At 40.2% G+C, this 18,086-nt stretch overlaps 1 protein-coding gene across 1 annotated transcript in view; it reads right to left on the bottom strand.

Annotated features, from left to right (window-relative positions):
* The window catches only part of LOC118404999 (structural maintenance of chromosomes flexible hinge domain-containing protein 1-like), a 56,036-nt gene that overhangs the window by 34,630 nt on the left and 3,320 nt on the right, over positions 1–18,086 (bottom strand). The window contains exons 6-18 of the mRNA XM_035804399.1: positions 17,013–17,087; positions 16,090–16,189; positions 15,508–15,627; positions 14,768–14,931; positions 13,232–13,337; positions 12,080–12,293; positions 10,998–11,109; positions 9,765–9,948; positions 8,866–9,063; positions 8,231–8,344; positions 7,377–7,483; positions 6,620–6,702; positions 4,379–4,501 (exon numbers count right to left, since the gene is read on the bottom strand). Of these exons, the coding sequence (XP_035660292.1) occupies positions 4,379–4,501; positions 6,620–6,702; positions 7,377–7,483; positions 8,231–8,344; positions 8,866–9,063; positions 9,765–9,948; positions 10,998–11,109; positions 12,080–12,293; positions 13,232–13,337; positions 14,768–14,931; positions 15,508–15,627; positions 16,090–16,189; positions 17,013–17,087 (1,700 nt within the window). The remainder of the gene's footprint in view (positions 1–4,378; positions 4,502–6,619; positions 6,703–7,376; positions 7,484–8,230; positions 8,345–8,865; positions 9,064–9,764; positions 9,949–10,997; positions 11,110–12,079; positions 12,294–13,231; positions 13,338–14,767; positions 14,932–15,507; positions 15,628–16,089; positions 16,190–17,012; positions 17,088–18,086) is intronic.

Genomic DNA, 18,086 nt, shown 5'->3' with positions numbered 1-18,086 from the left:
CAGTTGGCCAGGAGTCAAGCTCTGGACTGAGTCACCCTCTCAAAGCTCAGTTCAATAGTCTGACTCCAATCCATTTCTGCTGGAAAATATGACGGACAAACCAACTGAACTAACGCCGCTCATCAAAAAACTATCGACCATCGAGGAACAGTGTGAGCATCCTTCTTGCGTGCGACTTCAAGAAAAGCAGTCGCAAGAACAAACAGGGAACATGCATCCTTTGGACACTCAAGAAGACACAAGCCAAGAAGAAAGCAAGTTACGGCAAACTCTGCGGTCAGGACTAGGGGTGACGTTGGTTCTCATATGCACGATCTTCTTCGCTCTAGCCGGAGACTTCATGAAGTTAAGTCATGCTGGAGGGTTTCCCTCCTATCAGATCATATTTCTCAACCGGTCATTCATCTTTGCGTTTAATCTCATACTTGTAGCATACGTACGGCCGAATCTGTTAGGGGAAACCCGCAAACAGACCGCGATGCTAGTCGCAATGGGGGTAGGTAGAAACGGCGCCACAATACTACTTCTCTTCTCAATTCTATACGTTTCTCCCGGAGAAGCGTATAGCATCATACGCGGGCTGGGACCCGTGTTTACGACCATAATGGCACTGGTGTTTTTAAAGGAGGTTGTTGCAATTGTTAACCTGTGTGGCATTGTTGTGTGTATAGTTGGGGTCGTGTTAGTGGCAGTTGGTATGCAACAAGGAGAGGCCCAATCGTACACGCCCTCAGAAATAGCACGGTCCATTCTGCTCCCCTTGTCAGCAGCGCTGACCATTTCAGCCATGATGGTGCTCGGACGTTCGCTACTTCGACGCACAGTCCATCTATTCACACTTGTATTCTACATACAGGGTATTGGAGTGATCATATCTTTACCGTTGATGTATATTTTTGATACACCAAAATGGGACCACGATCCCACAACGTGGCTGTACGCGTTCGGCCACGCAGGTACCTATGGCGCCGCCATGTTTTTACTGTACGCAGGGTTGCGTTTAGAAAAGGCTGGGATCGTACAAACGCTAGAAAATGGAGTCATACCATTCTCACTACTGTTTGATTATGTTTTGTTGAAGAAAGTGCCAACGTATCTAGAGCTTGGGGGAGGGGCGCTGGTTTTGGTTGGGTCCCTGATCGTTGGGATGTATACATGGTGGCTAAATAGGCAGGAAGAACTGAGGGAAAAACTGCAGAATGAACTGAATCTTGGAGACGAAAGGAGTTATACAATAACAGAAGAGAACTGAGTTCTAGTAAGGGTCGGACAAGTTTTCAAAAACTCACTTGTCCTATCGGACAAGTATACATAGAAAATCTACTTGCCCAAACCAACTTTTTATTTGTCCAGACATTTAGAGGACATTTGTCTTCTTCAATTTCCTCAATGGAATTCGTTTACTGTTGGCTCTATTTTTCTGTGTTGACGTTGGAATGCTTAATGCTATGACTGTGAAAGGTAACAAGTATATCAAAATCTTACTTGCCCGATCGGACAAGAGGGGTATACAAAGGTACGTAGGACATGCACTTGCCCGATCAGCACTTTCACTTGCCCTGGACAATCGGGCTTGTGGACTTGTCCAATGCAACCCTGTATAGCCTGATTTGAGCAGCCCCTCCCCTGGCCAGGCCCCTTAAATGCTTGATGGCAAACATCTCTAAGTCAGGAGGATCCTATTCCTAATCCTGTTATGCTGTTTATGTAGATGTGTTAACATGGACGAATTACTGTAAGGCCTAGGAAAAAAAAGGTTGTGTGAGCTGTTTCAGCCCAGAAAAAAATTAGTCTGTAGGTATATAGGGATTATCTTTTATTTTTCTTGTAATCTTTTTAAACTGGCTCAAACTCTAGTGATACATTTTACAATACAGTTGGAGAAAGGAAACTGAAATGCATGAAGACACTTGTCTTTCAATGTCAAACTTTAATTTTGTGCATAATTGTGGATACATTTATACTTCATTAGATAGGGCAAGCAGTGTTTTTACTTCAATAGGAAGCAGGCTGAATACAAATTCTAACTGGAAGCTAAGTGGCTCCACTGCCCACCTCCCCAAAATGTTGGCAGGTTTTTCTAGGGTAGGTATAAGGAAGCAGGAAACACGACATTTTTTTTCTTAGGCCTATTATGAAGTCAAGTGTTTGATTTGTTATTAGCTTTTGCTTGCAATGCTACAATGTACATGTATGTAGGAATGTTTTTTTGAAAGTGAATCTAGTTTTTTAAAAAGTACAATGTGTAAACTACAGGGTATAAACGTATGTGCAATGGCTATAGATGTCGATGGGAATCATTGTGTCATATGAACTGAAAGTTGGCTGTAGACTGTACTATGTATGGTGAAACTACATCGCTACTAAAAGTAAATTAAGTACAAATGTTAGAAGTTATTACTAGAACATTGGACTATTGTAACTGATCATAATTGTTAAAATCATTGTATTCTTCTTTGCTTACACAAAGTTCGTACACTAAGGTGTTGTCCTACATGTACCATAGTATACAATATGACTTACATAATTATAGGGGTACATTTGCATACAAGTTCGTGACTGACATGTTTAACTTTTTTTTTCAACTATGTGCTCAACAATGACAGAGATACATGTATATGTAACTATGTTCTGCCAGTGAGTACTTTTTTTTTCGCTGAAGAAGAGTGATTGATGTCGCTCGAAATGTCTGGAAGTAATCACCGACTCTTATTCATTTGTAGAGACAGAATTGTCGTTGAAATTGTTTACCTGGATACTAAACCATTGTTACATGACTGTACCCTTGTGTATATTTATGTTAACTTTATCTGTAGTGTTTTAGAAGACCTGAACTGAACTATATTTGTGTTGCGTCAATAAAAGTGTACTTCTCACTATACTCAGGGTTGGACAAGTTTTGAAACAAGTGACAGTTGCTTCTAAAGTGTATTGTGTCTAATGCCTTATTTTGCATCATAGTTATACCGGTATGTGGGAATATGGTTCAACACGGTCCACACTTTATTATAGGAAAAGGGAAGGGGTCCTTCGGGTTTGAGTGAATCAAACCTTACAGTGTAGTCTTACACAGCTTGTACGTATATACCTACTGTACACAGTGGATGAATAACGCCCATACGCAGTTTACTGGTTTGGCCATGTTGATTTGATATGGATGACAACCGCAGGTGCATCAATTTTCGTACATATTGTCCCCCCCCCCCCCACCAAGAAAAGCTTCCGGCCATACTGTACATCGTGTAAAGCAGCTGCTGCAAAGTGATAAAATATATGCCGTAAGTTACAAAAAAATATCAGAAGATGAAGATGAAATGAGCTGAAGAAGTTTTTATTTTGGCCAAACTTTTTTTATACTCTCAAGCTCGCATCAATTTAGGGGCTTTAGAACATCTAATCCATATATTGAAATCAACATGGCCTTAGGCCATACCAATTTAATTTGTTGGTCCTCGGATCTTTCATACAAAAACATGCTAACTTATAATATACGTAACTGTATATATCAAATATAAAAACAATGCCCGTGGACCAAGTCTACAAAATATACATGCAGAAATGTTCACGGTAGCTTTATGTTATGATTTTTGCGAGGCAGTCTTACCGCAGAAATTTTTCCTTGACTACAGTGTATGTATGGCACTAACTCAAACTTAAATCCACTGCAAACACTCCATTTTTCCGCTAACGCACAATGAAATCCCTGCAAACTTAAATGCATTTACAGTATTCCTTTGTGCACTCAGTTTTATGCAGTGAATACAGTCAAATTTGAGTTTTCCCATTGCTTAATAATGATGTCCAATTGTTATACTTTCACTTTAAGAAACCTGAAAAGCAACAAATTAAATTGGCGTGGCCTTAAGAAGTGAGACCGCCGGGCGCAACGGCAGCGTGTTGCTTTGGGACCGAGAGGTCTCGAGTTTGAATCCCTGCCATGTGACGATCTTGTGACCTTGGTAAAGGTAGTTTACACGACTTTCCTCATCTCACTCAGGTGAAAAATGAGTACCTAGCTTTGGCTAGGGCCGTCCCTCAGATAGGAAGTTAAATGGAGGTCTCGTGTATGGGGAGAGTCATACCCCGGGCTCGTAAAAGAACCCGCTGCACTTATCAAAAAGATTAGGGACCTTACCAGTGTGAGTGGATCAAACTATTCCGGCTAAATGGGGTAGGAAACTTCTCGAGCAGGATGCTTTGCCTATTGAGTTAGTTAGTCGAACTTGCTGAAGCTCGATGTTTCTGACATAAGGAGAAGAGATGCTGCTACAGTGACCATAGTTCAGTGCCTAGAAGTGGCCAATGGCCTTGCACTGACCAAACTCATTAAAAAAAAAGAAGAAAAAAAAGAAGAAAAAAAAAGAGGAATAAAACTCACAGTGCCAGATGATCTTGAGCTCCACCAGGAGTTTCCTAGAACCAGCCGAACCCGGTCCTGAACCGCCTGGCAACCGGTTTATCGCCTCTCCCTTCCGGTTAAAGATCTCCACCTTCATGGCACCTGGATCAAACAAGGACAAATTTTCCTCACGGATTATGCATATTAGATGCTGATTTGCATAATATGTGTTTAATCAAATAAATCATCACTTATCTACATGTATACATACATTCACAAATAGTCGTGATGATCCGTCGAACCCATCTCGACTCATTTAATAATCTGACACAGTCAGTCGGTGCAGTTCTAAAATAGCTGCTAGGGGGCCCAAACCTACATGATTGTATAATTATTACTTAGTAAAATACTATTTACCAAAAGAGCTGTCTACCACTCAAAAATCATGGCCGTAGCATGTCCAGAAACGAGAAATATCAAAACCCAAATTTCTGCAATATTCTAGAAAGCATAACTAGCAGTAGGAGGCCCAGTATCGAAATATGACTGTAATTTTTTCCACCCAAACCCATGTTCAAGATATCACAAATATCTATCCACGACCTCATAAGTTATACTGTCCACAGATATATATACAGACAGATTGACACACATAATACTGGCTTATGCCTATATTTGTTATTTTGGAATGATTTGACATATGCACATGCATGTACTATGGAATCAGCAAAACAAAAGGTTCATAATTATATATAAAGTTATTAATGATCTGGTGTCCTATCCAACTAGAAGCATTGCTTACACTAATTGTTTTTGCATATAATTATGAATTTATCAAGAACCTACACTGCCAGAAAAATGTTAAACTTTGTATTCCACCAGACAGATACTTTTGATGCCATATGTAGATAGTGCTACTCTTTTGTATTTTGGCTTTTCCACTTGATTGACACAATCATACGGTCTGTGCTTTGACCAGATTCATTCTACCGAATAACAAGTACTTGAAAAACCTCATGAGGCAAAAATACATGTAAATTAAGATTGCTGTTTCCTTAAATCAAACATTGCAAGTTGTAAAATTAATGTGCAGTTCTTGTCCCTGTGGGACTTAGTGCTCCAGTAGACGAGAGGGTGGAGAAGGAATTGCATACCCCTCCTTCACCTTAAAAAGTCATGTGCAGGCCAGGTCGCTGAACCCAAGATGGCAAGTGACTGTCTACAATTGTCTCCCAAGGCAGGTGGATGCCAACAGACGAGTGTAAATGTATGATTGTCTTTACTGAATGCAAAATTTGATAAATGTGTCAGTATAAAAATATATTAAGTAACTGTGTCAGTAGTGTGGTGTTTACCTTTCTTGTTACATGCACTTACAGAGTGATCATGACCTGAGGTTATGTTACAGGTCATATGTTAAATTGTTCATGTTTAATTTGTGCAATGACAAAGAAAATGAGCGTGGGAACACCCTTTATAGAAAACAGGTAGGGATTAACCATGCATTATTGTAAGGGGAATTACACAGTTGTCTTTTCCATGATGCCTATTTTCTTTCTTTTTTTATGCACTTCATGAATTTATGTGACCGCGTTTGACCGAGCGATGACAGCAATTGGGTAATGGCATACAGCCTGGTTCATAAACTGTTAATCAAGCATCAAGGCAATGTTGTAGCCAGCCCCCGTCCTTCCGTCCTTAGCTGGGGACGGAAAAAACATTTGCCCATTCCTCTGTGAGCAAAATCTAACCCTCAAAATGCAGGAAATAGCGTTTCAGAGGTCTAGGCTTCAAAATTTACCTTCGGAGCATGCCCAAGGACCCCCCTAGGAAGGCTGCGCCAAAGCCATTCAAAATCGAGGGGATGGAAAATGATTTCAGGCTGGCTACAACCCCGATCAATGGTAAAGTCAACTGTCAACAACAAATACACACCTTTAACCCTTAACAAGCATGGTATCTCAGTTACAACTGTGCTACCTGGGGCTTGTACATGAGTTGTTGTTAAGTAGTTACCGATTATAGAATTCAGCATGGTTTCTTTTAGATGTTTAGTCAGTATTCCATCAGTGCATTGCACATGATATCCTTTCTGACACAACATTTGGAAACTATAGACAGAATGTTATCAATACATTACGCCAACAAAACCTTATTTACAATACATTCTGCCACAGTGCTATCTGTTACTGGAAGGTCCCTTACCTATTGTTAATGGTTGGTCCCTTACCTATTGTTAATGGTTGGTCCATTACCTATTGTGAATGGCTGGTCCCTTACCTATTGTTCTCCCAGCTGGTATCTTGTCATTGTTCTGAAGACTGTCCCCTTCCGGCCACTTAACCACTACCTTGTCTGGCAGTCTTAATACAGAAAGGAAGGGAAGTGAGAAGGGTTTACTTAATCTACAAGCCTTAACAGAACATAATGTCAGGAACTAAAAGGGATTCCCAGATTTTGGGGATACATTTGAAGCCCATCTTTATTTCTTTATTAGGATTTATCACAGAGTGAAGGGGAGGGCAAAACAGGTGCAAAATGCACCTTTGGTAGCTGCTTCCCCACACATAAAAACACATACATGGCACAACATAGACTTATGATATATACAATAGTTACTAGTAGCATCAAAATAACATTATCAAAATATGCATTTAGTAACTAGAATTAGGCATAATCATGGTACAATGGCACAAAATGAAAAAAAAAGCGTGCGAAAAACTAGCGCGGTCTTGATGCTAGGCAAGAACTGCAACCAAGGCAAGTGTTCCAGGTACAGGGAAGATCTATTCAGTACCTGGTACTAAATCTGTTGTATGTAGCCTTCAAAAGTTTTTGCTTAAAAGATGTTATATCAGACTGTGTACAGTGCTGCTAACTCGCCAAAACAACGCAAGTCAGCAGCCAACTTATTCCAGATAGTCACCATGCAGTCTGGGAATGTACATGACTAAATGCTGATGTCTTAGATCTTATGAGGGTTACCATCATTTTCTTAAACTTTTAATCAAATCAGGCCTAAGGCAAGTAGTCTTACTTTGCTTCTTCTTCTTCTATGTATTTCTTGGCCTGTAGTTTGGTGGTGGAGCGGTCAAGCTTGGACAGGTGGAGAACTTTCACTTCATCGTATAGGGAAGACGGCTCCTAAAAACAACGACAACAAAACAACAACACATCTGATTCATTGATTGACCAATGTAGGAAAGAAAAGTACATTCTTCCATTTGAAAATTGAAAAACAGCAGGAGGACTCTGTTTTGTTATATTCTAAAACACAGTTAACTAATGTCACTTATTTACTGATGAAGCTTTACAAAAAAAGTCAGCAAACCAGGCATAAATGAAAAAAAAACAAGCAACAAATTGAAGTTCAACTAACTTGTCAAATCTTAGATTGAACAGCTTTCTTTATTTTACAATGTTGCAACTACAGCAAGGAATAGATTCTGAAGTTGAACTTTAGAACTGATAAGTCAATTTTTTTCCAAAAGAAGTGATTCAAAAGGACAGGTTTGATCAAGTTTTCTAAAATTCAATGTCCTATTGGGCAAATACATTAAAAAAATTACTTTCCCAAACCAATTTTTCACTTGCCCCAAATCTGGATTGAGTTTTTCTATGTATTTTCACTTCCAGCAATGGAATTCTTGTATCACTGGCTCTATTTTTCTGAATTGACCCATGCTTGATGCGATGACCGTGAAAAGTGACTAGTATCAAAATCTCACTCAATGGAAAATCTGGTCAAGTGGGTAAGGACATGCGCTTGCCAGATCAGCACTTTCACTTGCCCTGGACAATAGGGCTAGTGGACTTGTCCAACCCTGAAAGGCTGTACAAAAACAACATGTTGAGGTTCAAAAGAACTCTATCTAAATCTTTTGAACCAACCTGTCGAATCTCCATCTCCCCACCGGTAGCGAACACCTCTCCTTCATAGTCGCCATGGAGCAGGAATCGCTGAATGGTACCGTAGATGATCGGGACTGTACGCTGAGTTCGCACCTGTGGTGGAAAGATGGTAGCCGCAGTGAATTCATTTTGTTTTTGCTGGGACTTTGTTTCGCGGTAGAGTCAATTCCACATTACCAAGAGGGTGTTTCTTGCCTTTTGTTCTAATATTTTGGAAATCTTTATACCATTTCTACCTGTGATAAGTAAATGTTTAGAACTGTTTATAACATCTTTGTGATGTTCTAAATATTTTCTAGAGTATTCATACATGTAACTTTCTTGGATCAGCAAGCCCTTAAATGCTTGAAGACCTGCTGATAATGGTTCATTTTCAAATCTGTTCAAAATCTGGTCCACTTATTTTTTTTAAGTCTGGTATTTTCGGACCAGTCCAACAAGAAGAAAAAAAAGGCTTTGAACCAATGTGATGTACCCATTCATACAGTTTAATTTATTATAGCAGTATTGTAGTAATTATGGACATTGTTTTTCCATGTCAAATCTGGATATGTGAATATGTGACAGTAACTGTTACTAACTGTTACAGTAAAATGTTAAACAAACATCCTTACCAGTTGTCCCTCCTTGAAGACCTTCCCATCCCACTCGATAGACTTGAAGACGGCCCAAGGAGCCTGCTGTTTCTTAGAGGCTAACTCGGGCCTTGTGATGGAGCCCCCGAACCCACAGAACTTCACCTGCTTATCGTACTTCTCATGGCACTCCTTCAACCACTCAAAAAACTGACGGTCAATCTTTGCTCTCTGTTCCTAAAAAAAAAAATAATAATACAAAAATTCAATTTAACACTTCCCACAGTTCCCTTTTTATAACTATAAGATTTTCTGTAGGTATGTACCACTAAAAAAAGTTGAATGGGGTAAGCCAGTCAATAGTATTTTCATACACAGTATATTCCTACAAAAATGAGCTCCCTCTGGCAACTTTCAAAAGAACTGCAGAATGATTTACTCCTTCAGTGCCAGAGACCTGAGTCAGCTCAGGAATCACTGATGACATCACTGAGTTTTCTTGGAGCCCATCAAGATCATTTGCAATACCCACTGAACAGTTTCTGAATCTCCCCTTCTATTGCCCTTTCTTCCAGTACAAAACAATACTGAATCCTCCCTCACCTTTTCCTAGCCTGATTTAATCTTGCTTATAGCAGCCCGCCAAACATCTGCCGGCCTTCTGTGGGGAGAGGCCACTTACAGCCCCGAACAGAATAGTTTGTGTCACACAGACTAACCTTTTCCCATCTCGCCCCATAACAATGTTTGAATCATCCCTTGCCTTTCCCTACTTCTCTCATGTTAATAATGTTCAAATCCTCCACTACATGTACCGTTCCTATGTTCCCTCAAACAATGTTTGAATCCTCCTCAACTGTTCCCTATTTCCCCCTTGATAATGCTTGAATCCTCCCTTACCGTCCTCACTCCCGAAACATGTCTGAACCCTCCCTTACCTGTCCCTGTTTGACCATGGAGTATGTGGTGTTCTTGTCCTTGAGCCTGACCTCCAGGTCCATGAAGGTCAGCTTGTTTGTGGACACCTGGAACTTGTCGTTAGTGAAGAGACAACCAGAGATCCTGTTGTAACATTCTACTGGGATCACCCCCCTCTTCTTGGGTGGACTGCACCACTCGAAACTAGGAGAAAAGGAACGTAAGAATAGGTTATCACAAATATTTTGGGGGGGTACGGTACCATATGTGGTCCATTGGCTAGCATATAGGGGCAGTGCCCATCTCTGTTCCAGCAGCCCTTGGGCCACACAGTCGTCATTTAGGAAGAGACAACCTGAGATCCTGTTGTAACATTCTACTGGGATCACCCCCCTCTTCTTGGGTGGACTGCACCACTCAAAACTGGGAGAAAAGGTACGTAAGAATAGGTTTTCACAAAATTTGGGGTACAGTGCCATACGTAGTCCATTGGCTTGCAACCTGAGGGTACATGTATAAAGGGGCAGTGCCCATCTCTGTTCAAGTAGCCCTCGGGCCACACAGTCGTCATTTAGGGAGAGCCAACCAGAGATCCTGTTGTAACATTCTACTGGTATCACCCCCCTCTTCTTGGGTGGACTGCACCACTCGAAACTGATGGAAAAGGAATGTAAGAATGGGTTATCAGAAACGTTTTTTGGTACGGTAGTACGTGTAGTCCATTGGCTTGCAACCTGAGGGTACATGTATAAAGGGGCAGTGCCCATCTCTGTTCAAGTAGCCCTTGGGCCACACAGTCATCATTTAGGAAGAGACAACCAGAGATCCTGTTGTAACATTCTACTGGGATCACCCCCCTCTTCTTGGGTGGACTGCACCAATCAAAACTGGGAGAAAAGGTACGTAAGAATGGGTTATCGGAAAAAATTCTCTTGGTATGGTAGTATGTGTAGTCTATTGGCTTGCAACCTATGGGTATATAGGGGTAGTGCCCATCTCTGTTTCTTTAGCCCTTAGGCCACACAGTTGTGCAGTCACTACAGTAAGAGGCTAGTTTACTGGTAGGGGTGTGAGTGTGTTCAACTACTAGTATTATTATCATAATCGATGACTTTATCATAATTTTTCTATTAAGTGTTGAGTGCTAACCAGAGGAAGAATGTGCCATGTACTTTTTCTTAGGAGAAAGATCTTGATTAGCCTTAAAAAGTATTTCTCATTGTTTCATTCATACTCGTAAATTTTCTACTTACTCGTCTACAAATGTGTATGGGATGAGTCTCCCATTCCAGTAGCACTCAAAAATGGGTCTCTTTCCTCGGGCGGGGCGGTCAGTTGATACACAGTCGTCCTCATCTTCTTCAACTGTTGGGAAACAAGAAAGCTTCTGAAAAAAGCTGGCCAGTGCGTATTTTGGGAAAAGCCTGGACTTTAAACAAAATCATGCATCGAATTACTGAATTGATCTGTCTTCTATTAAAAAAAGAAAAAAAAAATTGTTACAAGTGGGGTTCGAACCCACGATCCACGGCTGCAAAAGCAAATCGCTATCTGCACACAGAGCCGTAGACCGGTCGGCCACGCTAACTCAATTCCGTAATCACGCGTATGGAAGGGCTATTAGAAGTGTTTGGTTAAATTGACCGATCCATGCATCCATGCATCCATCCATGCAAACCAAACGAATGGTTGAAAGACCCGCTTCTCCCGTCTCAAAGCCGGTGCTACGCACCGGTAAAAACACACACATTCACTCGGATAATCATGATCAAATTCTATTTGGAATTGAAATGTTTACACATATTTTTTTCCTATTTCCCATGATAATTGTAAATTGATAGACTGTGATAGACAGAGAGGACAACAGATGGACTTGTTGGGAAAAGGAAGCTGTATGGATTGGAAATCTGCTCTAGTCATGAACCATGATGAGAACAGGGGTATAGACTCAGTACAGTGTGGGACTACATTCTAAGAAGTAACTATGTTTAGCTTCATTATTCATTGTAGCCAGACAAAAGTTAATTTTGCATGATGTGACTTTGAGTAAGTGTTCTAACAGAAATGAGATTTAAAACCTGGATGTTATATTGCAGTACCATAGAAAGCTGTAAGGAGTAGGAGGTCATATACGTTGTCCTTTTATTTTACCACCTACCAGATATCATAAGGTTCAATCAACAAATCCTTTAGTATTCATGAACACACAAAAATATGTTCAACTGAACATAACCTTTTGGCAAAGGAAACTGCTGTAGTACTTCTGAGGTCTGCTAGGTGGTGTGTATGAACTTGCACATTGTAAGTCTCACATGCAAGTATGAGAAATACCTACCCACAGGTGGAGCATACATATCAGGAGGATATGTCTCCCTATCGTACAGGAACGGGTGATACCGCAGGATTCCTTCCACTATTCCTGTCCCCTCTACGGTGGCCTTGAACTCGAAGCTGTCTGCAGATTTCTGGATGTACTGTGTCTGCATGTCGTCCTCTAACTCTCTCAGGTCCACAATCTTCTCTTTGCGGCCCATCTGGATGAGTTTTATCTGTAGAGAGATGATGACCATGTTAAGAGAGCCCCCTGTTGTATGAAATGAAAACTGCAGATACTTTTGTCAAATTGCTCATCCTGACAATGATATACATGACATTGTACAATCTCCTCCTTGCAACCCATCTGTATGAGTTTGATCTGAAGAGTGGAGGGATGATGACCATGTTAAGAGCTCCCCCTGTTGTATAATATGAGTACTGCAGATACTTTTGTCAAATTGCTCATTCAGTCAGACATACTATCTTCTCCTTGTGACCCATCTGTATGAGATTTATCTGAAGAGAAGAGATATTGTGACCATGTTAAGAGCACCCTCTCTTGTATGATATGGAAACTGCGGACACTTGTCAAATTGCTCATTCAGACAGTGACATACAATCTTCTATGATGACCCTATTGTCAAACTGCTCATTGTTGATATACAACCTCTTTGCGACTCACCTGTATGAGTTTTATCAGAAGAAGCGGAGAGATCATGACAATGATAAAAGCTCCCTCTGTTGCATGATATGAAAATTGCAGATACTACTGTCTGGTAATATTAAGATTTCATTAATTACGGCCGCGTGGCGCATTGCTACACCCGATCCCTCGACCTCGGAAGTTCAGCAACGCGCGGTCCAGACAGTGCTTGGATGGGGGACCAACCAAGTGCGTCCAGATTGCTGTAGCGTCACGAATCTTTCCACGAAATCGTCTTCCGGGAGGGACGTAAAACGGGGGTCCCGTGCTCGAGGAGGTACCTCGACCACGTTAAACAGCCTCATTACCCTCACTTTGGGTACCTACTGGCTGCAAAATACACCCGATATTATTAACTCTTTACTTGCGACTTGTGTTTCTCTGAACATGATGTGAAATAACTGCTAAGAGAAATCCAGATTTTCCAATTCCCATGCAGGGGTGACAGCAGTTAGTAGAAGAGCCTACCTGAATGTGGATGTGCTGGGAAGGGCTGTCACAGCGAGCTCTCTTCCCCCCTTCGGCAGCAGCAGTATTCCCTTGTGGTCCATGGAGGTAGTAATGGTAGATGTGACTGAAATACAGAGGCAAGTCAGGAAAACATCATTCCAAACTCTAAAGGATGGAGCACTTTTTCTAACATCATTTGCAGAAAAAAATACATCAAAAATCAAATTAAACTGGTAACCAAATCTATAATGTCTATTGAGGACTAACTGACCACTGCAACTACTTTTAAAGGTTTCTGCCATTGTTATTTTCCATTGACACAAGTATCGAGATTCTTGTCTACTAGGGGTATTCAAGTATTAAGCTGGTTTGGCTATAAGCTAGTTTGCTTGTTTCATTCCTTTCCTAATTTGACCCTCTTCTGTACACTGTACAAATAATATGATCCTTTTCAACAAAACCATTCTGGTGAACCTCGGTCAAATCATGATGCTATTTTCTTACCTAGTAGTAGCAGTGCAAATGTGGCACTGCTATGGCTTGCAAATTTTACCAAGTTTGATGGGTTATCCCTTCTCTTCAAAATAAATCTGCTGGAATCCTTTTACTTAGCAGTCTGACCTGCTTTGGACCTGGGCTAAGCCTGTGGCACCAACTTTGGACCCAGGCCAAACCAGCCTTCCCATTCTGCAAGTCTACATTTAAACCATTTTCCTGACATACCCAGCAAATGTACACATGACATGAAAACACTATCAACTTTGGACCCAGGCCAAACCTATGTACATGAACCGAATTTGGACCCAACCAAGCCAAACCAGCCTTCCCATTCTGCAAGTCTACAGTTAAACCATTTCCTGTCATACCCAGCAAATGTACACATGTCATGAAAACAGTATCAACTTTGGACCCAGGCCAAACCTATGTACATGAACCGAATTTGGACCCAACCAAGATAAACCAGCCTTCCCATTCTGCAAGTCTACAGTTAAACCATTTTCCTGTCATACCCAGCAAATGTAAAAATGTCATGAAAACAATATCAACTTTGGACCCAGGCCAAACCTATGTACATGAACCAAATTTGGACCCAACCAAGCCAAACCAGCCTTCCCATTCTGCAAGTCTACAGTTAAACCATTTTCCTGTCATACCCAGCAAATGTACACATGTCATGAAAACAGTATCAACTTTGGACCCAGGCCAAACCTATGTACATGAACCGAATTTGGACCCAACCAAGCCAAACCAGCCTTCCCATTCTGCAAGTCTACAGTTAAACCATTTTCCTGTCATACCCAGCAAATGTACACATGTAATGAAAACAGTATCAACTTTGGACCCAGGCCAAACCTATGTACATGAACCAAATTTGGAGCCGAGGTCAAAGGAGCTAATTCTTATCCTACAAGTCTCCATTTGTACCATTTTTGCAATCACACTGTCACTCTGCAATATTGAAGTAACAGTGTAACCATCATCATTGATATGTAAACATAACAGTATAACCATAACAAATAAACACACAGAACAAAAGAACATGGCTTGACCAACCTGAGTTGTTTGGGCCAGTATTTCATGTAGTCCTTGAGAAACTTGAGGTGCACAGTGTTCACGTTAGTCACCACCACAGCTGTGAAGTTCTCTCTCCCTGTTTCTTCGGAGATGATCTTCCGTATGTGGTCTTCCTCTGGACTGATGTGGGAGGTGTCGCCAGGCTGGATTGTCATGGAAACAAGGGGTTGTCATGGGGTTTTGCACAGTACAGCAAATTTCTTTTCTTTTGTAGTGGATTTATTTTATGGTTTAAGGGAAAAGAGGTTTTTCACTGTATTTCAACTTTGCAGTTAAAACGATTCTGTGTTACGTTGAAAAGACATCAATTTGTGAGGTCACTACATAAACTGTGAAAACAAAATCTGGGCAAATGTTTTAAGATATACACTCAGTAACAACTTGTTTTTGTGGTTAAAGAAGTGCAACAAAGAACAAGTTCTGGACACCATATAATCAATAGATTATGAGTAGTACAAATAAGAGTACATGTAACTTGATAATATGTTGGTCTTATATATAGGGCTGTCTCAAGCTTTAAATTCTGTCTGTTCTTGTTTTGTAAAAAAACATTATTTGAAGCTTCTAAAAATTTTTTTAAACATGGTAAACTTTTTGTCCGCAAATTTCCAAGGAAGTACAGAGGGATAACAGCACTAGTTAGTTTTGATGTATCATATGTGTAAGTCATAATAAATGATATAGTATGGAATGTTTCAGACGAAGTAAAGAAATCCCACCTTCCTGTTCCTGATGTACCCACTGTAGATCTTTTCCTTGTTCTTCTCCTTCTTCTCAAAATCTTCCTGTGAGATCACCAACTCATGGACGTCTTTGGAGTTCTTTGGTTTCGTGATCATCTAAGAAAATAGGAAATAAAGTCATTGTGAACTTTTTTGCACAAACATCTCTAAGGCTACCTACCTACCTAGTCCCTTGACTCCAAGCATCCCACATGAAATGAAACAATCGTTACTTTTTTGCACGATTTTTCTGGCCAAGTCTAGGTAGAAAGGCCCATGGGTATGGCAAGTAAATTTCTTGGATGACATCCATGTGCTTATACCCCTGTCATATTTGCAGACAATCTATCAGACAATGATTCTGCAGCAATCACCCGAGCCTCACTTATAATAATAACTTTCTGCATAACAATTGTACAAGGTAAAAATTTGACAGGGACGGTTTTCAGGGGGAAAATATGCGCAACCCTCTGTCGATCTTAAATATGGCTGACCTTCCATCGATACGCCCGGAGATCGTGGATAATGTGACAGGGGTATTAGAAAGACTCTGACTGAGGACTGCTTAGAAAGACTCACCCTTGTTGTTGTTCCAATGAAGAATACTGCCTGTTTCCCTCCCACACCAAAGTACGAGATTTCACTGTTCAGGGACCGTGGTCTCCAAAATCCTAACTCACTACAGATACACAATAACAACTGTGGTCATTTTAACTTCCACAACAACTTTTCTTTCCAAAATAAAAGCATATCACCCTGAACTAAAGCAGTGTGGAACAACAAGATCACACACTGTTATACAAAATATATCAATAAAGAGAGAGAAGATAACACCAAAACCTAATTCAAGTACAATAGATCAAGTACACTAGAGTGTTTGCACCAATCTAGATGTGAACTGAATTGAAACCAAAACAATTGAAAGGTGAGAAAACAACAATGCAGATAAAAAGAACATGGCAAAGGTAAGAAAAACAGGAGAATGTATGAAATGGACAAACAGCCAAAGGGAAGGGAAAATTAGAAAGTAAAATCAGTAAGGAATAAATGAAAGGAAGAAGAAAAAGAGAAAGAGAAAGTAAAGAAAGACCAGAAAGAAAATAGAATGATAGAGCATTCAGATAAAAAGAAAAAGAAAAAAAACGAAAGGAAAGAGAAAGAAAGAGAGAGAGAGAGAGAGACAAAGTAAAAGAGAGAAAGAAAGAAAGAAGCAAAGAAAGAAAGAAAGAGAGAAAGAAAGAAAAAGCTACCTGCTTCTACAAAATAACAGTAAAAGCTAGACATCCAAAATGGACAATTGAAAAACCAAAGGCAGAAAAAAATCAATTTGAAAGTAGAATGAAACAAGACATGGACGATTACAATACTCTGTCGACAGAGGTTACCCTCCAGTCACAGAGTAACAAAGAAAGACAGAAAAACTGATGAAAGACATAAGAAGCCACCCATCTGCTTGTACAGAACAGTACAGCCTATGCTATGGGGGGTTGTGGTGAGGGTACCTTTCCCCAGCGGTGGGTTCAGCGCGGGTACGTGTATCCACGGTAACCTGGGGAGCGGACTGTGCAGCCCCACCCCTGCAAGGCAAGTGGAACTTTCCTGAGTTAACAGCTCACTACAACTAGACGATATTTTGCCTGCATAGTGCTTACACCTCAGTGGTATAAATGACTCAATCACTACGCCAAAAAATAGTTACTCAAGCAACTGGATATGGTTTTGGAAACGGTCAGACGTTTTGGATAGAATCCACTATCCTTCGTCAGTGACACTAAACCAAAATCAAATCCAGTTGCTTGAGTAACTATTTTTTGGCGTATCTTGTTACCTGGACGTCTAACCTACATCGACGCGACTCAATCACTAGTCATCTATACCATAATAATTAGTCTTTATACCATAGTAATTTTATCACTTCGGTAAATTATCGGGTAAATGGTTTCTACTACGAAAACAAAAGATAGATTTTGTACATTTTTCAAGCCAAATTATTTTGTTGGACTGTCTGCCACCTTCCTCTAGGTGACAATGACAAGTTCTAATTTGCAGTGACACCTAGCAGCTCTTGGTTGCATTGCAGTGTCCTTTTACTCACTATTCTCTGTACTGTCCATCTAAACAACAACAGTATAGCGGTCCCACTTTGTCAATGTTTATTGGCAAGATGAAATTTAATTGAAATCAATGCATTAATGTTTGTGATTTTATAATCAATATTTGTAAAATATGATTTTTTTTTTTTTTACTTTTCATGGTCCAATCCATGAACTTTATTTACAGGTCTACAAATTCGGTATTTACATATTGTACAATAATATAATTACATCACTAAAGGGATTAGCTCTCCCCATTTTTGTCCAGTTCTAGATTCTGATAAATTACTTGTATGTTTAGATATCATAAGAATTTGTTGATAAAATATGCTTTTTATCAACAAATTCTTATGATATCTAAACATACATTTATCAATTATCTGAAGTGTATATGTAGAGCTCCACTGAAAGTAGAACTAGAAGACACTGTTTGTAATACATGTACTTTTACTGTAAGATTCTATAATTCTTCCTCAAGTTCAA

The sequence above is a fragment of the Branchiostoma floridae genome, chromosome 17 (assembly GCF_000003815.2).
Source record: "Branchiostoma floridae strain S238N-H82 chromosome 17, Bfl_VNyyK, whole genome shotgun sequence".
NCBI lineage: Eukaryota > Metazoa > Chordata > Leptocardii > Amphioxiformes > Branchiostomatidae > Branchiostoma > Branchiostoma floridae.
The sequence above is the reverse complement of the archived record's forward strand: the minus strand, read 5'-3'. Positions and strand labels throughout refer to the sequence as shown.